The 27,185-nt window shown below is 43.8% G+C and overlaps 9 protein-coding genes across 9 annotated transcripts; 4 read left to right on the top strand and 5 right to left on the bottom strand.

Annotated features, from left to right (window-relative positions):
• Positions 1–481: 481 nt before the first annotated feature.
• cog8 (Conserved oligomeric Golgi complex subunit 8) lies at positions 482–1,804 on the top strand (the record flags this gene model as incomplete). Its single annotated transcript, XM_036641275.1, has 1 exon — positions 482–1,804. The coding sequence occupies one exon, from the start codon at positions 482–484 to the stop codon at positions 1,802–1,804; it is 1,323 nt and encodes a 440-aa protein (XP_036493059.1).
• A 685-nt stretch (positions 1,805–2,489) lies between these two features.
• Positions 2,490–3,518, top strand: mic-13 (Mitochondrial glycine transporter; the record flags this gene model as incomplete). Its single annotated transcript, XM_036641274.1, has 2 exons — positions 2,490–2,526; positions 2,593–3,518. 2 exons carry the CDS (start codon positions 2,490–2,492, stop codon positions 3,516–3,518), a joined length of 963 nt encoding a protein of 320 aa, XP_036493621.1.
• A 136-nt stretch (positions 3,519–3,654) lies between these two features.
• CGCS363_v009424 (Reticulocyte-binding protein 2-like protein a) lies at positions 3,655–4,995 on the bottom strand (the record flags this gene model as incomplete). The annotated part of the gene is made up of 2 exons (XM_036641273.1): positions 3,655–3,888; positions 3,946–4,995. 2 exons carry the CDS (start codon positions 4,993–4,995, stop codon positions 3,655–3,657), a joined length of 1,284 nt encoding a protein of 427 aa, XP_036493627.1.
• A 1,642-nt stretch (positions 4,996–6,637) lies between these two features.
• On the bottom strand, positions 6,638–7,141 carry pfdn1 (Prefoldin subunit 1; the record flags this gene model as incomplete). Its single annotated transcript, XM_036641272.1, has 3 exons — positions 6,638–6,800; positions 6,868–7,034; positions 7,112–7,141. 3 exons carry the CDS (start codon positions 7,139–7,141, stop codon positions 6,638–6,640), a joined length of 360 nt encoding a protein of 119 aa, XP_036493611.1.
• Positions 7,142–7,601: 460 nt separating this feature from the next.
• ACER3 (Alkaline ceramidase 3) lies at positions 7,602–9,026 on the bottom strand (the record flags this gene model as incomplete). Its single annotated transcript, XM_036641271.1, has 10 exons — positions 7,602–7,706; positions 7,744–7,781; positions 7,834–7,980; positions 8,038–8,087; positions 8,136–8,152; positions 8,206–8,271; positions 8,347–8,486; positions 8,589–8,736; positions 8,812–8,850; positions 8,922–9,026. The coding sequence occupies 10 exons, from the start codon at positions 9,024–9,026 to the stop codon at positions 7,602–7,604; spliced, it is 855 nt and encodes a 284-aa protein (XP_036493612.1).
• A 1,473-nt stretch (positions 9,027–10,499) lies between these two features.
• SGM1 lies at positions 10,500–13,327 on the top strand (the record flags this gene model as incomplete). Its single annotated transcript, XM_036641270.1, has 3 exons — positions 10,500–10,674; positions 10,783–12,269; positions 12,371–13,327. The coding sequence occupies 3 exons, from the start codon at positions 10,500–10,502 to the stop codon at positions 13,325–13,327; spliced, it is 2,619 nt and encodes an 872-aa protein (XP_036493042.1).
• A 132-nt stretch (positions 13,328–13,459) lies between these two features.
• CGCS363_v009420 (Ankyrin repeat-containing protein) lies at positions 13,460–14,168 on the bottom strand (the record flags this gene model as incomplete). The annotated part of the gene is made up of 4 exons (XM_036641269.1): positions 13,460–13,510; positions 13,583–13,677; positions 13,732–13,983; positions 14,060–14,168. The coding sequence occupies 4 exons, from the start codon at positions 14,166–14,168 to the stop codon at positions 13,460–13,462; spliced, it is 507 nt and encodes a 168-aa protein (XP_036493614.1).
• Positions 14,169–15,237: 1,069 nt separating this feature from the next.
• On the top strand, positions 15,238–16,680 carry prp46 (Pre-mRNA-splicing factor prp46; the record flags this gene model as incomplete). Its single annotated transcript, XM_036641268.1, has 1 exon — positions 15,238–16,680. The coding sequence occupies one exon, from the start codon at positions 15,238–15,240 to the stop codon at positions 16,678–16,680; it is 1,443 nt and encodes a 480-aa protein (XP_036493045.1).
• A 182-nt stretch (positions 16,681–16,862) lies between these two features.
• Positions 16,863–19,213, bottom strand: orc1 (Origin recognition complex subunit 1; the record flags this gene model as incomplete). The annotated part of the gene is made up of 4 exons (XM_036641267.1): positions 16,863–17,587; positions 17,642–18,270; positions 18,326–18,762; positions 18,812–19,213. 4 exons carry the CDS (start codon positions 19,211–19,213, stop codon positions 16,863–16,865), a joined length of 2,193 nt encoding a protein of 730 aa, XP_036493044.1.
• Between the last annotated feature and the right edge of the window lie 7,972 nt (positions 19,214–27,185).

Here is a 27,185-nt window from a genome sequence, read left to right as displayed (position 1 = left end):
ACGACCACGTGAGTTGTTATCAACCCCGTGGTGCTATCACACAGCTATCCTAGCACATAGTGCAGGTCGGCGGGTAACACTCCCGTTCTCCATCCCACCACGCTGGTATGCGTGCAGCCGACAGATGCATTTGGTGTTGCACCGAAGTGGGTACTTACAAACGCTGTATGTGTGTCAAACTCGTTACTTTGATATTCTGAGTATATGCGTATCTGTAGGCACTAATTGCATATGACGGGTCCTGAGTAGGCTTCTGATGATTAGTTGCTGACTTAAGGCTGCTACAATATCAGCATGCTTTGCCTACCTGAGGTATCACCCACCAAGCACCTCTCCACAGGTATCCCACGCCTCAGTACTACATCGCTGTCGTCGACATCACGTTATTCACCCCTTACCCTCACCACATCCTGTGCAATCTTACGGGCTTGCATCATCTCGATGGAAACAGCCACATCTTATCATCGTTGACGGTTCGACCATGGCCGATCTTCTCCTCGATCTGCTCGATCTGCGGCAGACCCAAGGGACTGATCCAAACCCAACCCCAAGGACGACTAAACTTGAATATTTGACACATCTCGCTGAACAGAGTCCGGCAGCGTTGGTTTCCCCAGAGCCTCAATCACTCGCTCAGTCATCTCAGTCGCTTCTTCTTTCTCTCCAAGGAGTCTCCAAACGTTCTCACAGATCTGTCATCGATTCGGCCTCGCACCACGCCGGTCTAGCCCGCGCTCTGCCTACTCTTGTCGCTGACACGGCTGACCTACGCAATGCAATCCCTAAGCTCGACTCAGAGGCTTTGCGCTTCTCAGCCACCTACAGCAAGTCCAGTGATAATGAACATTTGGTCGAGAGAAAGCGCGCCCTGCTGTTGCTCCGCAATGAGGAGCGACTGGTCGATGTTCTGGAACTTCCCACCCTGCTGTCTTCGGCCATCAGCACGGTCCCAGCCAATTACGCGTCCGCTCTGGACTTAAACGCTCATATTCGAAGACTTCACGCCTTGTATCCAGACTCCCCCTTGGTGGATCTGGTTTCTGAACAAGCCGATGAAGCCATAGTCAAGATGACGGCCGACCTGATCACGGCCCTCAAATCCCCCGGGCTCAAGCTAGCTGCCTCTTTGCGGACAGTCAGCTGGTTGAGAAGAGTTCTCCCAGACATTTCTCCCATGAGTTCCGCCAGTCGTGATTCTCAGGAGAACGCACTTTCATTGCTATTTCTCTCTTGCCGTGTGGCTACCTTAGACGCCACCCTTGGTGCTTTGCAACCCCTGCGGGAGCTCGCCGACGAAGAGAGGCATAGACAGCAAGGCTCCAGTTTACAGTCCTGGTCTGGGGGCCAGCAGACGGAGAAGTATCTCAAGCGCTACGTCGAGATTTTTCGCGAGCAAAGCTTCGGCGTCGTTTCCATGTTCAAGAGCATCTTCCCAAACGCCACGAGTCTGCCGGACGGGCCAGATAACGACTCAGAAGATCCATTTCAACCCCTGCCACCGATGCTGGCAACTTTTCCTTCGCATCTTGTCGAGATGCTTCTGGAGACTTTGGCAGCATATCTTCCAGTCATCAAAGACCAAGCTGCTCGAGACAGCATCCTGACCCAGGTCTTGTACTGCTCAGGCAGCTTAGGCAGGCTTGGGGGTGACTTCGGCATGTTACTTGCTAGATTTGGGGAAAACAACCAAGGAGTCACCAAACAGTCCGAGTGGATCGACATTGTCAAGCGCCACCGTTTGCTATCAGGCCGTCTCGAGTCTGTCATTGGAGACTACAAGGGGCAAGGGTCAAAGGAGTTGTAAGGAGCCAAGCAGGCGGGTTAGCCTTGTTCTCCAGTCACTCTCCACCCATGTTGGGGATTTGAGAGGCGACGCACTGAGGGTCGGATAGCGCAGGATAAGATGGACGCCATGCCGGACATGCCGGGGAGAGACAACATTTCATGATGGACTTCATGGAGCTCACGCTATATGCCTTGAGGAAAACATCAGTAAATGTCGTGCATTATCATACTAGGTATTCAGGCGGGTTTATAGAGAAGATGTTTGAACTACGGTACCCTGCATTCGGAGCATTCGGAGGTGTGATTTCACCCTGGAGATGGCAGGGGGGGAAAAAAGAAAGAACCGACCTAGATGCATAATATGAGGATATCCGATAAAGGTGTTTACTCCAATATGCCGGGGAAAGTCATCACAAATGGCGCCCCGCCTTGAATCGATTGGCACCTGAATAGGCTAGTGAGCATTTACTTTGTCTAGTAGTCGGCTATATAAATAAAAGTCCTTGGTTTCGCACCTGCGATACTATACGAGGTATCCTCCTGCCAGTCAAACCCATGGTCCAACACCCTTCTCCCGACAATATGGCTATAAATTGCAGTGGAAATTCCCAATAAACTCCCATCGCTGGTGACAACGCGCATGCAGGCGTAACTAACGACTTCAGTGGTAGCTTCTCCACCAAGCGCGATCTGTTCAGACTCTCATGTCTCAACAAACCATTCCACGCCGGTCAAAATCTTGTGAGTCTTGCTCCTATTTGTCCACCGGGCTTTCGTCCTCAACTCCAGTGCTGACCCTGAGCGCAGCTCGGCACTTCTTCGCCGGATTAGGCTCAGGAGTCGCCTCGGCCGTCCTTCTTCAACCTCTGGACTTGCTCAAGACACGAGTGCAGCAGTCCGGCCATCGATCCCTAACTTCCTATCTTAAGGAAGTGGCCGCTTCGCCCAACAAATTTCAAACCCTCTGGCGTGGTACTGTTCCCTCAGCACTGAGGACGGGTCTGGGGTCAGCCCTCTATTTCACTTCACTCAACTCGTTCCGCCAATATGTTTCCCAATCGCGTCTCCTTGGCCTCGACCAAGCTACAAGCCGAGTTTCTCACTCCTCGTCCTTACCGACTCTTGCGCCATCGGCCAACCTCATTTCTGGCGCCGTCGCTAGAACCTTTGCCGGCTTCGTTTTAATGCCTTTGACCGTCATTAAGGTTCGGTATGAGTCCAATCTGTACTCGTACCGATCCATCCTCGGGGCTTCGACCGATATTTACAGAAATACGGGCTTCCGGGGATTCTTCGCCGGCTTCGGCGCTACTGCTGTACGCGATGCCCCCTACGCGGGCATGTACGTATTGTTTTACGAGTTATTGAAAAAGCGACTGAGCGATATTTCATCCCAGAGTCAGCCGACACGGAGCTATATAACAACCTCTCACGCAACGTTTGTCAACTTCAGCTCCGCCATAATGGCCGGTGCTGCTTGTTCCGTCATTTCCAATCCCTTCGATGCCGTTAAGACAAGGATACAACTCCAGCCATCCATTTACCGAAACATGTACCAGGCTTGCCGCAAGATGCTTGCGGAAGAGGGCGCTCGTTCCCTTCTAGACGGGGTCACACTCCGAATGAGCAGGAAGGCAATGAGCTCGGCTTTGGCCTGGACGGTTTATGAAGAATTGATTAGAAGAGCTGAGCGCACCTGGACCTCCGACTTGACGACAAGAATAGAGCCCTAGCTTTGCGCGCACAAGATGCGCTTGAAATCTCACCTCAATCAACGAAAACACAAACACCTTGGACGTCATTGTTTGATACTATATACCATGATCAACGCGCCGGTAAATCGATCTCCTCGCCATTGACCTCCAAACATCACGCCGGCTTAGCTCCTGCGAGGTACATGAGCAGCGCTGGGGACTTGCTCCTCTTACGGTCATTCTTCTTTCTGACCCACTCAAATTCCGGCTCATGCCGATGAGACTTCTTGTCTTCAATCTCCAGCACTAGCTTGGATGACCGCTTCTCACGGAGCGCTCTAGTGTGCCTCCAAAGGGTATCTTGCTCCCACTCGGGTACCCAGCGCTTTATGAGTACGTAATCAGGGTCCTGTGAGATGTGAGCGGACGCATTTCGAAAGAATAATGAGACCTTTAAGTCACTCACAGTATCCAACTCCCACTCCACACGATATGTCCTCAGTGTCTCGATGGACAAATGCTTTCGGGCCATGCGTGTGTATGTCGGGCGTTGAGCAGCCACAAGGGCATGATCGACTGGGGCGGGCTTAGGCTTTGGCGGTTCTGGGATCTTCTCCTTCTTCAGAATCGCTGCAATCGCCCTTTCGTCCAAGCCCGACTTGATCAAATCTTCTTGGAGACGTCTCCTGTATTCTCTCTCTCGGTCCTCTCTCTCCTTCTTCTCCGTAGCCTGACGGTCGAGCTCCTTCTGGCGCTCTTCCTGGAGTCGTCTCTGAAATTCCTTTTCTCGTTCTTCCTTCTCTTTCGTTTCCTTTTCGATGCGGTCTTGCTCCTTCTTCTTGTACCGCTCCACTGCGTCGGAGGCTTCCTTGTCCCGCTTCTTGGCTTCTTCCGCTAGTCGCATCTCCTCTTCGTACTTTTGCAGTTCAATTTGAGTCTTGAAGCGCTTCTCCTCCGAAGCACGAGCCTCTCTGCCACGAATGTCATCTAGGTCACGCTTGGCACGCTGCAACTCAGCCTCTTCTCGGTACTTTTGCTGGATACGCCGTTCTTCCTTTTCTCGGTCCTGGCTGAGCCTAAGCTCTTGCAGTTCCTGACGAGCGCGTTCGGCCTCGTACTCCTCGCGAGTCATGTAGGAGGATGATGGTGACCGAGAGTGGGAGTGAGAGGGAGCCCGAGAGTGGGAGCGGTGACGGTGGTATGTCTGAGGGCGGTGGTCATCGTCTTCGTCCGACGAATGCTCATTGTATATACGGTTGTTTATGATAACCGGTGCCGACACCGGTGCCGGTGCTGCGCTGCTGGTGGGTGAGGAGCGCCGGTCCCGTGAGCGAGATCGAGTGCGCGCAGATATTATGGTGCGCTCTGGTACGAGATAACTAGGTTGCGCAGCGCTCGGGTAGTAGCTGCGAGGTCTTGGCCTTGCCTCGACGTAATGGACGGGTGACGGCGAAGGAGCACGACGACGAGAGACATGAATGTCCAGCTCGTCGTCATCTGAGTAATAGCTGCTCATGACGTCTGGAGATGACCAACGAGGCAAACACACAATTTTGGGGGATAGGGTCGAATGGAGAGGGGGGCAGGGTCAGCGACGGACGATAAGTGAAGAACGGGGGCGGCGCGTGATGGCGGATAAGGTGGAAGGAAAGGGGAGTAGGATAGGGGGTTTTTGGGGGCGGGCAAGTGAGTTGGTGACTCTTTATGCTTTCCCTGGCTTAGGGCATAGGAGCCGACGAGATGCTTCGCGCAACATGCCGGTCTGCTTACATGAAGAGGTTGGGTTGGCCAATCTGTCCTAGGGCGGAGAATGAAAGACCTCAGAAGGACAAGAGGGGAGGAAAGGCCTCACAACTGCGTGCCTTGAGTACCAGAGAGGTGGCCGGGGTCGGGGCCGGGGCCGGTTAGGAGGAGGGGTTACAGTTGGAACAGCTGCAACGGTAAGCAGGCAGACACAGATATGGAGATCGATGTACCATAGTCGTACCGTCCTGCCATTCCATGGGGTTAGGTGACTGGTGAACGAGCGAGCTTTGGCAGACAGGACGAATGACTATCGGCGTGTCCTGGCCAGGGGGCTGACTATACTGGCTGGTGATTCGTCGGTTCGTCCGCAGTTGCACGCTAATTCGCCATGCCCTCCTTCGTCTCCACACAAGCTAACCGCTAGCATTCTAGACTCCTGCTGTAGGGCTGCACAGCTGCTGACGGTGTGGGCCCATCTCCCACGGGTGGCTTGAGCTTCTTGGGGGCCGGAACGCCGTGGTTCCACCGGTCGGCTTCTCGTCGGCGCCTGCTGTGACTGGTCCGACGCCGGCGGTCTAGCACTCTATGCTAGGTACTGCTGAGGATGGTGGCATGGGGACGGGACGGGAGACAAAGGGAGCGCATGTACTTGCAAAGATACCTGCCTAAGCCCGTTCGACAAAATACACACCCTTTCTGCGTCACCTCACTATGCAGGGCTAGCCCGGCTCGCGTACCCATCACTGGCATCTGCCTAGGTAGTTGAGCTTGCCTGCTGCCTGCTGCCTGGGAGTCTTGTCTGCGTCAATCTTCAGCTCCAAAAGTTCACCCTGCCGCCTCCGCCTCCCCACACTAAGGTAGCCTCACCGTAATTTTGCGACGCCCCCAGCTTTCGGGCGCTGCTCTTGAGTTGTCCTATATCTGTCCCGAAGGTGTCAGCCATCATGCATAGATAACAGTCATGAAAGGTGGTGGAGGCTACTGGAACTGTTCAACAGGCTGAATCACGTCTGTCATGCAACGCCCACCCTGGTCTTAATACCCCCAGAAGGCCAACGCTCGGCTACACATCACCAGCAAGCCAACGTCCTCAACACATGCGTCGAATGGAATTCATCTATAGGACTTGAAATGGGCTCTGAATGACACAAGTGCCCGGCTGACAGCAGGATCGGCTCGTCGTGCCACCGAGTTCGACTTGGTCTGGTCCATTTACTGCGATGATGAAGCCGGGACACCTGAGGTCGCTATGGTGTCCATCCTGATGCCTAAGTTCCCACCAAGTACAATGCAGCTAACGCAGCGTCTTGAAACTTCTGCTCAGTACCCACGTTCCTTCCTACGATGTGCACGTTGGGATTACTGAGTGTCATCCTTCACCACCAGGTCGAATGAAGTATGCATTCCTTCATTCAGGACTGTGCCTTGAGCATCTGGTCAATGTGCTGCCGGCTGTTCTTAAACGTCGTCTCCAGGTAGTGCAGCTTTTGGCCCAGCTTCTCGACTTCACCCTCCTTCTCCTTGATCTGATCCTCCAGTTTTTCCGTCAGTCGCGGAGTGGGTAGCGAGACAAACCTTTTCCGCCCCCAAGCAAGCACAGTCAGCAGAGTTCATTTCTTGCTCCTCCTCAATTTCTACGTACATCTTGCCAACACCTTCAAAAACGTTTGAGTTGGGAGGTAAAGTCGCCACCTCATCCAAGGTCAGGCGCACCATTCGCATCTCCCGCTGCTTCGCTGTCATTTGCGTGCGCGCCTGGCCAATTTGCTGCTGGGCCGCGATGGCCTGGCTCTCGATCTCACGGATCAACTGCGTGCGACGAGGGGGGGTGAGCCTGCGAGGTTCCCTATGGTTCTCAGTTTCTTCGGGGCTCTAGGCATGCCTACCTTTTCAAGTGCTTGGTTCGGAATCGACATTTTGGCTGGTGCAATCCTTGGCATGTATGAGAGTATGTCAGATGTAGTCTGGTTGTGGGGAGAGACGAAGGGTAGCCGGGTTAGTCGCGATAGCGGCCGTTCTGTCCAGTTGATGAAGAGACGAAGACCTTGCGAGTGCTGTTGGATGGTGCCAGGTGCCTGCATGTACAGAGTATCCATTAGGTAATCAAGCATGCGGCGGAGTCTTGCAGGCACATCTACCGCGACCTTTCCTGCCGCTTAAGCCGACGAGGTAATCGCCCGCAAAGCATCATCCCACAAGTTGCTCGCGATTGGAAAAACTCATCTGCATGCTCTATGGTGTGTGTCTACTAGCCCACAAATGGGGACCTATCGGTTCTTTGTACCACCACGGGTTGTCCTCGTGGCATCGTCGACTCTCGTTTGCGCAGGACGCATGCTTTGACTTATTTTTACTCGACCTTTTTGGCCTTCACCACTACAGGAATTGAGGAGATTGACCTTGGCCATACCAGCCTATACTCATCTTCTCGGCCTTCGAGGCATCTTCGTAGCCATATGCCCCACGTGATGTAGTAATAAGCTAACGCATAGTTAGCTCAGGCACTCCAATCACATACTTCTGCCCTCAAATGCCGGAGTGAAAGGCGCATACCTCCTGAAAGTAAGGTCAGTTACTGGACAGACATGCAGCGGGAGGGGAGATCTACCAAGACCTGTCATTAAATGCCACCAGGCATGACCCTCGAGCAACGCACCCCAAGGAAACCCAAGCTGGCGCCGTAACCTCCTGATATGGCTGCACAGAAAATTGTCTAGGTTCCAGATGAGAAAGCCACTGAGAAAGACGCCGAGCCCTATGCATCAAAGTTAAGCATGATTCACCAATTCAAAAGAATGGGCCAACAACAAACCGGTGGCGACCATGATCCACATGGTCTTGAGGACACTGCTGGCCTTGGTGCTGTTCCTTTTAACGAGAACCGGTCTCAATTGCGTTTCCATCACGTACAAGCTCCGAAATACTACCTGTGTAGGACTCAGCAATAGTGTCAAGCACGACGCATTGGGTCAAGTATCACCGTAGCTGTCAACGCCGCATAGCAGGTCTGGTGGAAAACAGGGTCTTTTGTGACGTGATAGTATACCTAACAGTAGCGATATTAGCCAGTGCCCGTCACTTCTCGTGGACGCTGGCTGGGTCATCGCAGTACATGACATACCGTAATAAAACCGGCAAGAAGCGTCAGACCGCAGCCTAATAACGCGGAAAATCGACCTGATCTTGAATACGAAAAGGTAGCAAAAACCATGAGGCACGTGGTGTAAATCATGGAAAGTTCGTCGATAAGCTGCATGGGATCTGAGACAGTCGTTAGTGCAGGGTTGACGATGTGTGAGCATGGGGTGAGCAGGAACAAGAGGGGGCTGAATAGAGAGAGGAGCAGGACGGGAAACGCCGTACACTTAAGCGAGGTGTGGAAGGCAGTTGATCCAAGACCAACGATGATGTAGCCCATGTAAGCTATAAGAAATATGCGTGGGTGGTCTTGTGATATACAGTTGTGGATTCCCTTCAAGCCCAGCCACATGAAGAGAAGGTTCGTGAACGTCTGTAAGGCAGGATTTTCTGTATTAGAAAAATTCACATCCTCGCAACTGACCCATGAATTAAAATGCCAACTCACATTGCAAACTTCGGCGCAGTAGTACGACACGACATAGTCCTTGGAAGAGGTGAGCCAGATTTGAGAGCGGCGTTGGGGCATGCTTGTCCGGCCTGGAAGTCACCTCATACCTCTTCGCAGAAGTTCAAAGTGGATGTCTTCTCGCCCCAGAAGCCATCCGTAGTGCCGTCATTGTAGGACAGGCGCAACGCCTGGAACAGCGGTGCCGCCGCCATCGACTAGTCTATATGTCGATAGAATCAGGTCAGGCGAGCGGGTCGTTCGAGTGTCGGGCACAATTATGTAGACCGGGGAATGGCTCTCCCGAGCTGTCGAATCGTCCACAGACGCAACTTTGTTGTGTTGGCTACGGGGGCTTTCCCGAGGAAGTTTCGACGGCTGGGTCAAAGTGTCCAGTGGTTCAAGTTGCTGAGCTGAACCAAATGCACCGAGCGACGGCGGGGAACTGCGACCTCGAGGTCGAGAAGTCGGAGGATGGGAGAGAAGAGTATGAGTAGAGAATACAAGAGGAAGAAAATATCGTGCTACTCCGGGCGAACCGGAAGCGATGTTACGTGAGTGAAAATGAAGTTGGCCGGGGTCAGCGGCAGAGCAGGACCTGAACGGTCCAGGTAAGGAACGTGAGGTAAGACTCGGACGGCTCAGTGAGGGGACGCTCGTTCAGATCAGAGAAGTAAGATTGGGATAGATGGTAGAGAGGACCAAGTCATTGGTTATGGACAACTCAGGACATAGTCTGCGGGGGGGTTCCAACTAGTAACGTGTCTATTCAGCCAGACCAAAATGCAAGCTCGGCGAACCAAGGGACCTTGCCAGGTACTGCACTTTGAGAAATGTAGGAAGACGAGGTCAGGTTGGCACCTGTCCAAGTGTCTGGTCCATGGACGACAAGGTAATCCGAGCCAGGTCCGCGTCCGCGTCCGCGCCCGCGCCCGTCGCTGCCAATTGCCAGTTGGGTGGGTTCCGCATGTCGCAAGCACGACTCGGGTTGGCTGCAGCTGTGGCAATATCGTGCGGTACCAACTGGGCTTGTGCGACGAGTTCCGAGGCTAGGTAGGCAGGATGACGTCGAGCAACGGCATGTTGGCTTACATACATAGCCAGACACATTGAGTCGACAATCGGGAAAATGCGATAATCGGATATTCACCAGCACCAAATAGAAGTTATCCGAGATAGAGGTATGCACTAAGTAAGTAGGAGGTGGTGTCGTAATGCCAGATATGTCACAGTACGTGGATCAAATGCCTGACGTACCCGAGCTAGTAGCTTAACTCAGGGTGCGGTGCGCATCCTGCAGGGCGCTCCAGCTACAACCACGATTCGTTCCACCTTGCCTTGGGTACAATCATCTGGGCAATGCTCCACGTAAGATCCAACAACACCGGACACCCGCCAACCCGACATTGCTCCGGTTCCCTTGCATACCACGGTCCTTACAATCAAACAGTCCAGCACCCAAACCGTCTGTCAGTGCTGGCTTCATAACCACAGCTTGGGGTCGCGCCACTACCTCGTCGGTCGACTTGTCGCGTCCAGATTTGCGTGCCCCGTTCATTTGGCCATCTTTCGGCCCGTACTTCAAACCCGAAATGTCCATGCCGGCCGCATTTCGCAACAGCCAACAGGCCTAGACGGTTCAAGTCAAATCGTTGTGTTAAATACTCACATCCGCATCAGGCTCCATCATGACAGCACCCGCTAAATCGTCACGATGGGGTTCGTTCCTCCAACAGGCCGTCGCTGGCGTTGAGGCCCGCCTCGATAACATCCTGGCGGAGGGCGAGAATGGCTCCCTCCAACAGCCAGGACAATCCCCTCAGCGCCCTGCCACTCCTTCCAGAGGAGAGCCGCAGCAGATTGGTGAGCCACACACTTCTTCATGGGCTGGTGATGCTTCGCCTGAATCTCGCCTCGATTGCCTGTCCCTGCGATACTTTAAAATCGCTTGCTGACTGCTCCTTGACGTAGGGCCATCCCGATCCTCAACCAGCAGCCGCACGAATGACCGCCTACAAGAGCGCTTGGCGAAAGCCATGGCATCCAAGAACCCTCAGTCCTCCGATACTCGCAGCGCCACGTCAGATTCTCACAGTGCCAGATTGAGCGTTGAGAGCGCGCGTTGCGACACAATTACTCCTCAGAGCGAGCCTACCTCCGCTTCGAATATCGCCTCCGCCGCTCTCCCTGCCGCTCTCCATGAGTCCACCTCGACGTCTGGAATCAGCCCGGAATCTGGGATAGCAGACCAAGTTCACGACGAACTTGCTACGATGCAAAAGTTGCAGCAGAGCCAAAGCCTGCCGAGTATAATACTTGGCGAATCTGAGAGCACACTTCAGAACAACACCACCTCTGTGAGCACTTCTGTTGGCACTTCCGCTGGACTGCCTGGAATGCCCCTCTCCAAGCCCAGCGCAAACGGCATTGCACACAATTCCGGCACTAAGTGCAGCCATTGTGTCGACCTGGAGACCCAGGTAAAGTTGTTGGAAGCTAGCTGCGAGCAAGCAGCGAAGGAGCAACAGGAAGCAATACATCGCCACGTTGAACAGTTTGAGGCTCTGCAGGCAAAAGTGCAATTCTTGGCGAAAGAGGCGACTGACGTCGCTCGAAAGTCTGCTGCAGAGGCTCCGGCTGGGAGTCAGGAGCAGAAACTGGCTGAGAGAGATGAAAAGATTGCGCTGCTCATGGAAGAAGGGCGAAATTTGGCAGCCACTGAACAGAAGCACCGGACCATCATCAGAAAGCTTAGATCCCAGATTGTCAGTGATGAAAAGGCCACATCAGAGTTGAAAACGCGGTACGAAAAGACCACGACGGAGTTGGAAATGTTGCGCTCAAGAGCCAGCCGGGTAGAGGAGCTCGAGCACTTGAATCAGGAGCTGCAAATTCGCATCAATGGCATGCAGGATGACCTCAATGCCTTGCGTGCCGGGGCGATCGCCGATAAAAACACAATAGAGAAGTTGCGGGCGGATCTTCAGAAGGCGACGGACCAGGCAAATTCAGCATTCGCGAAAGCCAACGAAGAAGCATTGACTATGGAGAAACGTCGAGCAAAGGAGCTTGAAGACACGATAGCTGCTTTGCAGGTAGAGAAGACTTTGGTTGCTGACAGAGCGAAGGCTAGCGCCGCCGAGGCGGAAGAAAAGGCTTCACGTGCGACGGAGCGAGCCCGCATCACGGAAGTGGAGATGAAGGCAGAGCTTCAGGTCCTGGAGGGCAAGCTGGAGGCAATGCGTGCTTTGGCAGAGGAGGCTTCTTCTGGCGCGGTGGGCGATTCTCAGGCGAAGCTACTGCGGCAGGTGGAAACCTTGCAGACTCAACATGCGATTGCTACAGAGAATTGGCAAGGGATCGAAGCCAGCCTGCTCGCTCGACTCGGTAATCTAGAACGGGAGAGAGACGATGCCTTGCGGAGGGAATCCGAAATGAGAAAAAAGGCTAGAGAAACCGTAAGACACTCTCCATTGATAACGTTCAATCCACCTCTTTCTCCAAACTTGCACAGGACATCTTGCCTCGCAATGGACTGCGAATACTGACGTCTCCACAGGCGAATCGATGCAAGCGTCAAGATGAGGAGATACAGGAACTTACGAACAAATTTCCCAACTACCAGCGGGATGTTGAGGCATATCAATCTCGCATCGATGTTTTACAACAACGAGCAGATGACGCCGAAGCTGCGCTTGCGCGGGCAAAACTTGACTCGGAGAAGCAACACGCGGCGTGGAAGGCAGAGAGGACCGAGTCTGAACGGAGACCATGGCTCGAAGACCACCTCTCGAACTCGATATCGAGGATGCAGAGCAGGCCAGACTCGCCTCTATTATCTGTTCCCACCCGTACTTTGAGCAATGATCTACTCATGCTACAAAGTGCCTCAGGAAAAGGCCGCAAAATTTCAACCCCCACGAGTGGAACAGAGGGTGTTCACGAAGGCTCTTCTCCAGGAAGACGATTATCTGCCCATCCTCCCTCAGCGCCATTCTTTGCATCCGGCGCGCCGAGCCTTCCAGGTTCAGCGTTCGTCCCATCCTTTGACTTAGCACCAGACTCGCTGCCTACGCCGACATCGCACGCAGGCGAGAAGGACGATCTCTTCGACGGTGTGGAGACGACCTCTTCACCAAGGCAGATGATGCAAGATATGGTGTCCGTATCAACTGTTGGGGCGGGTCCCTCGGTCCAGCTCGTCGAGAGGATGAGTGCCGCGATCCGACGACTTGAGGCTGAAAAGGTAACATCGCGCGAGGAGCTTGCGCGAATATCCGGGCAGAGGGATGAGGCAAGAGCAGAAATAGCCACTTTAATGAAAGAGATGGAATCCGGTAAGGCGGCATCAAAACGGGTGGCTGAGCTGGAAGGCCAGGTCGAGGACATCAATTCCAGGTACCAAATAACGCTAGAAGTATTAGGTGAGAAAAGTGAGCTGGTGGAGGAGCTCCGCGCTGATGTGCAAGACGTCAAGGCCATGTATCGCGATTTGGTAGAGCGCACGGTCAGGTGACGAATTCGGGTATATTCTGGACTAAGCATGTAATAGTCCGCATAGGAATGATGAACATGATTCCGATGCGTGTTTTTGTTTGGACTGTATTAATTATGGCTTCACAGGTGGTGGTAGTGTGGCCTCCTTGGTTCAGAGGTCTATGCCTTCCCCTTCGGCGGCACGCTCGATGTAACGGCGAACCTGCGACAAGACCGGCTTAGTTTGGGGACAAAGTTCAGAGGAATGGGCATAGTCTAGGGCCACACAACCTACCTCTTTATCTGGAGCCAAGTCAAGGGCCAGACAGCCATCTTGGTCCTTCTTACCATAGTCTGCGCCAGCCTTCAGTAATGCTACGGCTGCGTCGCCTGGAAATTGAAATGTTAGGTAGTAGATAAAAGAGTGGCACAAGTTACACATACCGTGTCCTTCGGCAACGGCATGGTGTAAAGCGGTATACCCCGAAGAGTCGGTGGCATCGAGAGGGCTTTTATTGTTGACGAGCAGCCTCATCATGGGGATTGAGCCCACGGCCGCGGCCCGGTGAATAGGATATTGGCCACGCTTGTCACGAACTCTAGTGGACGCCGAGGGATCATGATCGAGGAGCATCTTAGCAACATCCAAGTTGTTTTTGGAGGCGACAAAGTGAAGGACGCTCTGCCCATTATGGTCTGTGAATCGCAAGCGGGGCATCAGCCACTACAGCCAAGACGCAGGCAAGACGGGAGATCCAACATGCATACGTACTTTTCAGGTTCGCATCAGCGCCCTTCTGCAACAGCAAGTGAACCAGGTCCTCGCCATCCTTGATGCTGGCAGCAATCATTAATGGCGTCCAGCCGCTGCCATCCTGCATAGCGAATATGAGTCAAGTGAACTAGTTGTCATCCCAACCTAAGGGAGCAGTTGGATGGGAACCAAACCTGAATGTCCGGATCGAAGCCACGTTGTTGCACGAGGAGCATGACGATTTCGGTGCAGTTGGAAGAAACGGCCCAGTGTAGTGGCAGCCTACCGTCATCGTCCTCACGTAGAGCAAGCTTGGGGTCCGTCTGGACGTTATCAGCCTCGCCATTCAGACATCTTCGTGCACGCGTCAAAGAGTTGAAGTACCCTGAGAAGTGTCTCTGCAATTGAAACTGCCCAGCTCGTCAGGGATGAAGCAAACTACTGCGATCAATGAGTCCTACCTCTACACTCACGCGCCGCCGAATGAAGTGGAAATTTATCTGGAGTATCGTCCATGGTCCGGGTCCAGTCCTCTAGAAAGGTGGTTCGCTAGAATACAACGACACGGCCAACTGAGAGTGGGAAGTGTTCTTGCAGTTAGAGATATAAAAGAGAAAGGTTACAAAATTGGACTCTACGGTGGAATCACGGCGGGATGACGCTGAGAGCCATACTTAGGGTGATAAGTATCTCACCGTCGTGCAGTGCCGTACCTAGGCACAGTGCACCTTCCTCCAACAAGCAGGCTGTGGCACCTCCTGAGCGTAAAAGTTGGTTACATAATGTATGAGTAGAGCGGCAGATAGCACCCGCGTACCTCCTTGGGGTTCTAGAACGCTTAAAGACACACACACTTTCCTCCAACAAGTCCTCCAAGGTCCTCAAAGGTGGGTAGGTAGGTAGGTAGTGTACCGGTGGTGGACGGGCAGATGGTGGGGCTGAGCACACGAGTGTGCTGTGTACACAGTGTAGTCAGGCGCACCGTATGGATTAGGTAGGTAGGAAAGCGTCGTGGCATGTGTGAGGCTCAGCAACCCACATAGTCCGTGCGCTGAGACGCGCTCCGCGAGGCTAGCTGACTACCATATATCCTTTCATACCGAAGTCGAATCTCAGCCTTTCCAACAACCATCGGCACCCCAGAGTTACGAACTCCAACCACCGAGTCCTCGGAAGCCCCGAGATCCGTCATCACAATGGATGTTGCTGTCTCCGAGTCCAGCATTCCAACAACCTCAAGTCTTGGAGAGTTGCTCGATGGAAACCACAAAGCGACCAAGTCCTTCTACTTAAATTCGCCCAGCGCGCCAACGAGAAAGCGACAGAGGACTGACTTGGCCGAAACCACAATCGAGGGTGTTGATGACAGGGACCCCACCGAACGTCGCTTCCGGCTGGAATATGCCACCGTGCAACAGCTCCCAGCATCTCTCGCCGCCAAGCAGCCAGCTGCTTCTAAGTCGCGCAGAACCAAGCCGAACACCACCGCTGAGCAAACCCTCGTGCGCCAACGATCCGTCCAAAAACTTCTCGAGGGACCAGCCGAGTCTGCAGAGCTCACAAAAGCTACTCATCCATCCAATGGCTCGTCTCCGCAGCTGTCTTCTGAGCCCATGAGCCTTGCGCGGGCCGGATCGTCGGCATCACAGAATGGCAAACCCGAATGGCATCCTCCTTGGAAGCTTATGAGGGTCATCTCAGGCCACTTGGGCTGGGTGCGAAGCTTAGCTGTTGAACCTGGAAATAAGTGGTTTGCGAGCGGCGCGGGCGATAGGACCATCAAGATTTGGGACATTGCTACAGGATCCCTCCGCCTCACCCTGACGGGTCATATATCGACAGTTCGCGGCCTTGCCGTAAGCCCGCGCCATCCTTACCTATTTTCTTGCGGTGAGGACAAAATGGTCAAATGCTGGGATCTTGAAACCAACAAAGTCATACGACACTATCATGGTCATCTGAGTGGCGTATACACTCTTTCGCTTCACCCGACACTGGATGTGCTGGTGACGGGAGGTCGAGATGGCGTCGCGAGAGTATGGGATATGCGAACTCGAAGTAACATACACGTCCTTTCGGGTCACACTGGAACGGTATCAGATGTTAAGTGCCAGGAGGTCGACCCCCAAGTTATGACTGGGTCTCTTGATGCAACCGTGAGACTATGGGACTTGGCTGCAGGCAAGACCATGGGTGTCCTTACCCATCACAAAAAAGGCGTCAGGGCCTTGGCTACACATCCTCAAGAGTTTACCTTTGCCTCTGGTAGCACAGGGAGCATCAAGCAATGGAAATGCCCCGAGGGAGCCTTTATGCAGAATTTTGATGGACACAATGCCATCATCAATACTCTCAGCGTAAACCAGGAAAACGTGCTCTTTTCCGGCGGCGACAACGGCTCGATGAGCTTCTGGGACTGGAAGACGGGCCATCGCTTCCAGTCGCTGGATACCACAGCGCAGCCAGGGTCCTTGGATGCCGAGGCGGGGATCATGAGCTCAACCTTTGATCGTTCTGGACTACGTCTTATTTGTGGTGAGGCAGACAAAACAATCAAAATATGGAAGCAGGATGAAAAGGCAACTCCTGAAACGCATCCTGTACTTTGGCAGCCAACGCTCGCACGACGCAAATACTAGTGCGAAATGGTTTGGAGGACGGAGCTTACCTTACAGAGGACATGAGTATAGGATGGTACAACATTAGACAGACTCAGAGACAGTGAAGGGCCGGGACACACGATGAAGGAAGGATTAATAGATACCCGCTGCTTCTGCTATCTTATCGCCGTGCCATTGCAACGGCGTGGGGGGTGCTTGAACTAGAAAAATAGACCAAGGGCCTTGACCTCACCGTCATCTCGGAACGCCATCTTGAGTTCCTCATCTCCAACTGCAAGGCGCATCTTACTCGGTCTCTCGGCCCTCTGCGACTCTAGGACAATGATGCCTGCGCCAACCAACTCCATTGCCGCATGGCGAAGTCCCATGGCTTCCATTACCCGAGCACTTTCCCTGCTTGGGCCCAGATCGATTCCTGACGAGCCACTTACCATTGCCGCAACAAGGCCGGGGTCTAGGCCTCCAGTGTCAATTTTCATTATACGATACATCTCGTCCATAACATCGCCGAATGTTGTCTCAACAGTGCCGTTTCTTTGAATTTTGACCAGCAAGGCACTCAGAAGTAATTTGGGTGCGAACGCCAACGAACGCAAGTACTGCTGTATTGGGTTCGTGGTGGCTTCACCAATGGCTTTTCTGATGATGTCCACAGTGACCTTTGCCGTTGTCTGATTGCCAGTTCTACGTGCCTCTCGACTAGTCATGTCGGGTCCAGTACGGGAATCGGACTCGGCGAGTTCGACGGCTCGTCTACAGATGTCCAGGGCTCTCCGGGCATCACCGCTGACAGCGGCCACCTTTCGACTGGCAAAGCCAATAGCATCCGGGGAAACCAGGTCCCCAGGTACTCCCTCCAGCCTGGACTGTATAATTTGAATCAGTTGCTGGTGTGTGTACCCCGGAAACGTGATTCGTGTAAGGCCTGGACATTTATGTGAGCTTTTGGATGGACGGATGGCATCCTTGATGACCTTACCTATGCGACTACTAATCTTGTTGCTGAGGGTTCTCTCAGGAAGGTCCATGGTATTAGCGACAGCTAGAACGATGAGCCTACTGTGCCGGAGTCCTGGCCAGTTGAAAAAGTTGTACATGACGCTTTGATTTCTCGTCACCAGTTGGTCCAGCTCGTCCATTAGGACAACACATGGCGTGCGGCGAGGACTGGGGTTGTTAAACTCTCGTTCTAGGAGGTCGATGGCTTGCGATGGGCTGACACGTTCCCCCTTTAACGCCTCCCAGAGAAGGCTGTATGATTGGTGGGGATCAGTGATTTTCATGCCATTGATTTCAACGAAGATGAAGTCGTCCAACTCATCCGCCCTCACATTGTCTTCGAGACGGGATATAACTTCACGAACGGTCGCTGTCTTACCAGTTCCTGGTGTACCAGCAATGTAGATGCAACTTCCACTCCCATCTGCAATCGCGACTTCCAGATGAGAATACACCGTAGCAAACTCATTCTCTCGGCAAGGCAGATGGGATGGAACGGATGCAACGTGTAGCTGTGATCGTGCTAACTGGAATGGCGATGATTGAAGGCGGTTTGGGGATAGTTTTCGAGTGCCCAACGGTGTGAACTCTAAAGTCTTCTTCACGACGCTGAACAGCAAGTTAGCTTCATCGGCAATAATGATGCGCAAGCAGTTTTACGGACCGTTTCCGTGATGATGGTGTCGTTACAAGGCGATCACTTCCACGGGGCGTAGAAACATCCAGCTTGGTCGTCCGTTTCGGTGTCGCTAGGTTGCCAGTGCCTTCGGGAAGAGCATATGATTGTTCTGGTGTCGATTCCCTTCTGCCCAGACGCCTCTTTGTCGACTTGGTGTGGGATTTAGCAAACTGTATGAGGTCATGTACGCCTAGGTCGTTGGCCTGATAGATATCCTCCCATACAAATTCATCTGTGTATGCTGCTGTCCTTGTGTTGCATCCACGCCGGCAGATGAATACCTTGCCATAGTCAGGCGAGGATCGAGGCACCTTTCCGGATGGGTACTTTTGGGCAAATTTGCGCGGAGAAAGAACAATGGCTTTGCCATTTATAGCAGCTAAGGGATTGACGTCCCATGAAGGGGAGATATACAGCTCATTCTAATGAAAGTAAGCCTCGGTATTGATATACACTGAACAGACAACATACAGGCAGAAAGTCTAGCCTCTTCCTCTCTTTGTTGCGTATTTCTTTTTCCGTGGAGAACCACATGAAGTTTGCCGCCTTCTCTCCTTCGTCGTCCTCAACGAACTCGCAAATGATAGCAACCCAGGCTTCTTTCGATCCTTCAGCTTTGAGGAGCACACAATCGCCAACAAAGCACTGAAAGGTACCGAGGCCGGCACCAACTATTCGCGGTCCGCTGACTGTTCTCTTGCGTTTCCGGGGGATGTCGCTTTGCTCGTGTGTATCGGGAGATTTCGTAGTGGCACGATCGTAGAGCCATTTCCACGGAAGATCTTCGACGCCTAGTTCGTCGTCCGAGTCATCTCTCGCGACACCCGTGGGCTTGCGCGCCGGACGCCGACTTGTGCGGATGGAAGCGGCCATGAGGTGCCCACATGAGGTATTTTAGAGGCTTCCGTGGCGATGGTGTCTGTGTCTGCTAGCTCTGAGTGTCAGTATGTCATTGGGGTGATTGAGGATGTAGGCACTGTATTACTTGACGCGTTTGGGACGCGTTATGTGGATACCTAGAGGTATTGCTTTATTAGATTATAGGTGTTGAAATAGTGCTTCTTAGCTACTAAGGTAGCTAAATAGATAATCCACCTAATAAGAATAAGAAGCTTTATATATCTATATATAGAGTTTTATTACTTCTTAAGTATATATATATAATATACTTATAGCTATATAGGTAGGTTAAGTAAAGTATTTAAAAATATAGGTGTAGTTAATATTATAAAGAAGTCTATATTACTAGCTTATATATATAAAGCTTTTTAAATACTATATATCTTAAGGCTTATATAGCTTATACTTAACTAGTATAATTAATATATATTTAATATATCTACCTTCTTAATAGAATAATTATTATCTTTAATAACTAGTTAAGTAGAGTATTTATTCTAAAGTAAAGTATTTAATATAAGAATAAATAAAATAAACTATATATTCTAAAAGTAAATAATATATCTTAGGTTATAGGTTAGATTAATAAGTATATATAAAGATACCCTCCTAATAGCTTTACTTATAGCTATAGAGAAGGTTTTATCTATAGCTATAACTATAGCTATACTTATAGCTATACTTATAGCTATACTTATAGCTTTATCTATAGCTATACTTATAGCTTTATCTATAGCTATACTTATAGCTTTATTTATAGTTTTATCTATAGCTAATATAATAGCTATATTAATACCTATAAATAAAGCTATTAATTAGGCGTATTAAATAAACTAAATAAAAAATTTTTAACTATCTTTAATTACTATTTCTTATATAAAATAAAACTAAAAAATAAAAGCTAGAATTAAATGATATAAAATAACTATTTATTATAGAATAAGTATAATAGCTATAGCTAAAGTAAATATAAGTTTTAAAGTAAAATAACTAACAATATTACTTATAAACTTAAAACTCTATAATTAAACTTTTATTAATATCTATTCTTAGTTTATCTCTAGTTTATTTTAATACTATATTATAGTTTATAAAATATTATATCTTTATACTAAATAAAATACTATATATATATTATTATAATTAGTATTTAATAGTATTAATTAGTTTTCTCTTTTTTATCTATTTTAGTATTATCTATTTCTTCTAAGAGAATAGTTTTTAGTTATTTATTATTAATATTAAGGTTAAATATATTAAGTATAATAGCTTTATTTATATTACTTATAATAAAGGCTACTAGCCTTATATTATAAAATTTAACTAGTATTAATTATAAAAGTTAGACTAGTCCCCTTACCCTCTACTAATAACTTTTAGGTTATATAACTATAGACTTAGATATATTTTTTACCTCTACGCTCCTCTAACTTTAAATATTATAATAAGATAAGTTAACTATTTTCTTCTAGCTACTTCTATTTCTATACTATATTTAATTTATACTTATCTTCTAAGTCTCTACTACTATTTAGATATTTATATTACTCTACTAAGTATAGAAGTCTTAAAACCTCTATACTATTATACTATTTAAATAGTATCTCTTACTATACTATATAGTTTTAATATAAAATCTTACTACTATTAAGTATACTTTTAATATATTTACTTTTTTAACTTTTTAAACTATTTTAGTTATCTTAAAGAAGTTTATAAAATAGTTATAAATATTAGAATTATTATTAATAATATTAACTATCTCTATATTAACCTTAAAGCTACATAATTTTAGTATCTTATATTTATTAACTATTTTAAATAAGTTTTCTTAAATAAATTTAAATAAAGTTTTCTTATTAGTATAAATATAGTTATTATACTTAAAACTTTTAATTTTATTAACTTTAGTTTTATAAATTAAATTATTTAATATAACTTTATTTAATATATATATAGTTATAATAAGTAAGAAAGATATTTTAATTATTATATATATAAGAGGATATAAAGAATAAGTTTAAAGCTTAATTTAAAGTAGTAGTTAAGTTTTTATATTATAATTATAGAAACCTTTTTAGCTATATAAAAAGCTATATTATTAAGTTTATACTTTTAAATATAGGTTTAAGTTATTACTAAACTCTTATTATAAATATTATTAGCGTTCTATATTATAAATAATAATATTATAAATAATACTCTTATTAGTATATTTTACTACTCTATTATAAAGTAATAAGCTAGGAGCCTTAATTAGGAAAGGTTTAGAAGTTATAATAAGAGTTAATCTAATATATAAACTATAGCTTACTTCTTCTTAGTTCTTTAGAAATAGAGATTTTACTATTAAAGTTAAAGTTTTAATTAACTAAGGTTTTACTAAGTACTTATTAATAACCTTACTTAATAATCCTTATAATTACTTCCCTCTCTAAAGCTTTAATTTTTAAAAAAAAAATATATATATAATTATTCTTTAAATAGGTCTTTTCTATAGTTTCCCCTATTTAATTAGAGCTAACTTTAGATTATTTTTTTATATCTAAATTACTTTATTAATATATTTATAACTTTATACTTATAGATATAGTATCTTATATTATTTTAGTTAATTTAAGTTATTTATATTATTTTATAGGTTTATAAACTAAAAATAAATTTTTTATTTATTATTAAATTTTAAATACTTTTTTATATTAATTAGTTTATTATTATTTTATTATTATATTTTCCTCTTTAAATAGTAGTTTTCTATTTATTTAATAATATATATTTAAAATAGTTAATAATAATAATATTTTTTACTTATACTTTAAAACTTTAAGATTTTCTTTTTTTAATATATTTTTTTTAATAATTTTATATTTCTTTAGTTTTATTTTTTTATTTATTATTTATTTATTTTTTTATTAAATATTTTATTAATAGTTTTATATATTTTTATTTATTTATTTACTATTTCTTTTTTATTTTTCTTATTTTTATTCTTTTTTTACTTTTTATTATTTAATTTAGTTAGTCTTTTTTAAAAGTTATAAGCTATTTTTTAAATATTATTAAGTTTATAATTTTGTTAACTTTTATATCTTTTTATATTATCTTTTTATTAACCTCTTATTAAGATATTTAATATTATCTAAATAGCTAAAATCCTCTCTAAGTTTTAATATAATAATTATTATTTCTTTAGAAACTATAAGAACTTTATTAATAAAGAATATTTTTATATTAATTACCTCTCTTTTATTATTTTTAATATTATAAGAATACTATATATCTATAGAGATTATATTATTATTTATATTATCTATAAGTAATAAAAAATTAAATATAGTATAATAGGTTTTTATTTTACTCTTTTTTACTTTTTATTAAAAACTAATTAGGATTTTTAAGTTTTTAATAAGCTTTATAATACTATTTAGATTAATTAGAATATTATTAATAATATACCTATATAGCGCATTAATATATACTTAATAAGCCTATGCGTTACTTAAACATATAAGCGTTAGTTTAATCTTAGCTATAAGAACCTCTTTTCCTCTCTTCTAATTAGTTAAGAACCTGCTATAAAAAGTAGGTCTTTTTCTTAAGAGACCTATATATATAGTAAAGTATTAATAGCCTCTAGCTAATTATTATATAGTATTATATACGTATATTATCTACTTTATTATATACTATACTTATAGCTTAAGTTTTCTTCTTATAAAGGGTTTCTTAGTAGTATATAGCTTAATATTAAGTATTAATATAGAGTATTAGAGCTTTAAGCCCTTTAGTATAGATTAAATAGAGGGAGAAGTACCTTTATACCTTCTAATATATTATTAATAATATTTATAAACTAAAAGCTAATAATAAGTTTACTTTTTATAAGTACTAATATATTTAGTTTATTCTAAATAAGCTAAATAAAGTTTAAAAGTATATAGTTATTCTTATTAAAAACCTTACTTAGAGCGTTAATTCTTTTAATATAAACTAATTATAACTCTAAAAGTTTACTTTAATCTATAAATTACTTATAATTAATATTATAGCTTAAGTAAGTTTTTACTAAAAGTTAAATATATATATATATTTATTAATCTCCTATTAGACTAGCTTTATTACTAAGTAGTTAAATATTATTATTTATATTAATACTATTTAACTTATTTATATTTAGAATAATACTTCTATTAAGTACTTTTAGAACTAGCTTTATTTAGCTTATAATACTTCTTATTTTTAGCTTCCCCTTAATAATTAGTTAGAAAAAGATCTAAAAGAATTCTTAAAGTTTCTAAAAGCTACTTAAAAGCTCCTTAATAAATATATAAATAATAAAATCTCTAACTATTAGATTATTATTACTAATAATTACTTTATACTTTATAATAATATAAAAACTCTTATAAGTTAAATAGTGATTTAGTTTAGCTAATATTTTACTATAAAAGCTAAAGGTATTAAGAAGTATAATACTATTACTCTTATTATTAAAAAGCTTATTAAAGGATTAAAACTACTATTAAGCATCTTTATTATTATAGCTATTATAATAATAAAGATATTAGTAATAGTTATAGTAATAAGACTAATAGTTTTATTATACCTCTTCTTTTTAGTAATAATATTAAAGAGTTTAGCTTTAATAATAATAATAATAAAACTAATAAATAGGGTAGTTAGTAAAGTAGTAAAGAGGGTAGTCCTCTTCTTAAATAGAATAAAGAGGAGAGAGAGAAGTATTTTAATATTTCTCTTAAAACTTAAAACTATATATTTTTAGGTTTTTATAGTTATTTTTAGTAGTTTATTATTAAGCTTTTATTATAGTTTTTATAATTTTTTTATAAACTTTTATTTTTAGATATTAGCTAGCTTTAAAGTTAATTAAGTAGCCTCTAGCTATTTATTATAATTTTTACTTACTTAGAGCAATAGACCTCCTAACTCTATACTTCTTAATAATATATATAGCTTTTAGTTATATAATTATAAACTAGCTTAATAACCTCTTAAGTCTCTAACTACCTCTCTTAACCTTAGCTATACTTATATATATATATATATAACTTTACTATTTTTAACTTTACTTTATTAATAATATAGTTTATAATTACTTAATTACTTAAGTTTATAGTTATAATATAGCCCCCCTATAAAAAGACTATAGTAAAATTCACCTTATACGTAGGTATAATTCTAGAAACACTATATAGGTATCTTAACTTATACCCTCTACTAATTAAAGAAAATAGTATAGAAACCCTATATATTCCTATTAGTAAGTAAACCCTTATATAAAGTTAAATATACGCTTTAGCTAAATAAACTAATAGAATAGTAATAGTGCTAGCTATATAGTATAAAGCTAGTAGTATTATATATAGTAAAGCTAATTATATTAGGGCTAAAGGGGTTACTGAGGCTCTTATAGCTTAGTAATAGCTTTACTAAACCTTCTAGTAAAGTGCTATAAATGCTACTATAAGAGAGATAACTCCTTAACTAAAGAGGTTATTATAAGAGGTTCTAAAATTATTAAAACTACTAAGTCCTAACTAAGTACCCCCTAAAGGAGAATTTAAGTAAAACTAAATATAACTAGCGCTATAAAAAAGATATAGAGCTAAAGCTACTAATACTAATATAACTAGTAAAACTATACCTAATAATTAAATAACTATCCTTATAACTATTAATTATATATTAATATAACTAAAAGAAATAAAGTAACTATAACTTTATCTAATTAGAATAAAAAGTATAATCGTATAAATTACTTATTATAGTAATTCCTACGACTAGCTAAAACGAATAAAAACTATATATTAGGTTAGTTACTATAAGAAGTATATATTAACAGAATTAATAAATCCCTAAAGTTAATAATATAGTTATTATTAATAAAAGTTAATATTAAGTTAAGATTTGAAACTAAAATAACGGAAACTAATAATCTGTAATAAATCTATAAACTATAACTATAATAATACTATAGATCTAGAATATCTGAATCGGATTAAATAAAGCCGTAATAATTAACTTTATAATAAGGTTTTTATAGTTAATTACCTATTATAGTAATTACTTAATTAAGTAATTACTTAACTAAGTAAAGGTTTATAAGGAAAAAATATATTATATATATAATAGATTTTTCTACTTAGAATAGATTTTAAGGAAGTAAGTAATTCAATAGTTTTATCTATTTAACTACTACTATTACTTATTATTACTACCTATTACTTATTATTACTATTATTAGTATTATTTCTTTTATATTAATAATAACTATTTATACTAGCTATAAATAGTTATTCTTAATTATTAGGAATTTTATTATAATAACTAATAAAACGAAAAGTTTCCCCCTTTTGTAATATTATCTAATATTACTACCCCTAATAATATTACTTTAATTATATACTCTTTTATAGGTTATAAGCTTAAGGGTTATAATTCCTAGGAATCTAATATACCTAAAAACGCTTTTTATCTTACTATAATACTTAATAATAAATATATGAAATATGAAGATTTTGATTTTTATTATAAAAATTAAGATAATATACTGGAATTTTTATATAAGGAATTAAAAGTATATCTTTTAAGAACTTTTATTCCTATTTTTTAAGTCTTAAAGGGACTATTTATTTAGAAATAGATAGATTAAAAATAAAACTATTCTGGTTTTATATAATACTTATTATAAAAATATTTTTTATAAAAAAGTATTATATAGAATGGGGACTCTTATTGCACACCCCCGCCCCGCCCACTGCCACATCCCTCTGTGGCTAAGGCAGGCGCGCTGCCAGGTGCCAGCCTTTTCAGTTACGCCTGCCTACTTAGTTGTTCTACAGTCGCGCTTGCCCACCTGGCTCGCTGCTGTACTGGCCCTACCTGCCGTACTGGCCCTACCTACTGTACTGGCCCTACCTGCTGTACTGGCCCTACTGACCCTCCTCACTGGGCGCGCCTGCTAAGTAGGGCTAGTACTGCTAGTAAGCTGGGCGGGTAGGCGCAACTGGCAGGGCAGGCGCAACTAGCAGGGCAGGCGTAACTGGCAGGGCAGGCGTAACTGGGTACTAGGTAGGCGCGGCTAAAAGTTAGTAGGCGGAGAGGTGGGCAATTGTCACCAACTAGCAGCGCGACTGCCTTAGCTACAGAGGGATGTGACAGTGGGCGGGGCGGGGGTGTGCAATAAGATTCCCCTATAGAATTATAAGCATCTATTAGTCTTATAATTCCTTAAGAAATATATATCTATTAGTTATATTTTAACCTATCTATATAAAATTAAATAGTTTTATTATATATTAGTATAAAATTATAATTTATTATTATTAATACTAAAAATAGACTTTTCTAATAATAAGTCTTTTTCTATTCCTAAGCTTAAAAGTAGTATAAATTATACTACTTAGGTAGTTAAGATATAAGCTTATCTAATTATTAAAGATTTAAGCTACGCTATTATAAAAAATCCTATTAATAATAATAGTGAAAATAATAGTAATAATCTTAATATAGAGGATAAAAATCCTACTATAAAGGAATCTAAAAAAGCTTTTAGCCTAATATTATTATATATTAAAAATAGTCCTCTTATATAAATCTAATATATAGAAACTACTAAATCTACGTAGGATATACTAAAAGAAACCTATAATCCTAAAGGATTTACTTTAAATAATCTATTATTTTAGGATTTCCTAAATAATAAATTATCTAATTATAATAATATTAAGGAATATATTAATAAAGTTAAGGAAATATCTAATAAGCTAGAAGCTTAAAAATTAGATATTCCTAAAGACCTATTATTAGCTTAGATTTTAAATAAGCTTAATAATAATATATTTAAGGGTTTTATATCTAATATTACCTAATACCTTAGAAATAAGTTAGATTCTTATACTATAACTACTTTAATTAGTAGTAT

The sequence above is a fragment of the Colletotrichum siamense genome (genome assembly GCF_013390195.1).
Source record: "Colletotrichum siamense strain Cg363 chromosome Unknown KSG_Cg363_contig06, whole genome shotgun sequence".
Taxonomy (NCBI): domain Eukaryota; kingdom Fungi; phylum Ascomycota; class Sordariomycetes; order Glomerellales; family Glomerellaceae; genus Colletotrichum; species Colletotrichum siamense.
Note: the sequence above shows the minus strand (reverse complement) of the source record. Positions and strands in the feature narration are given on the sequence as shown.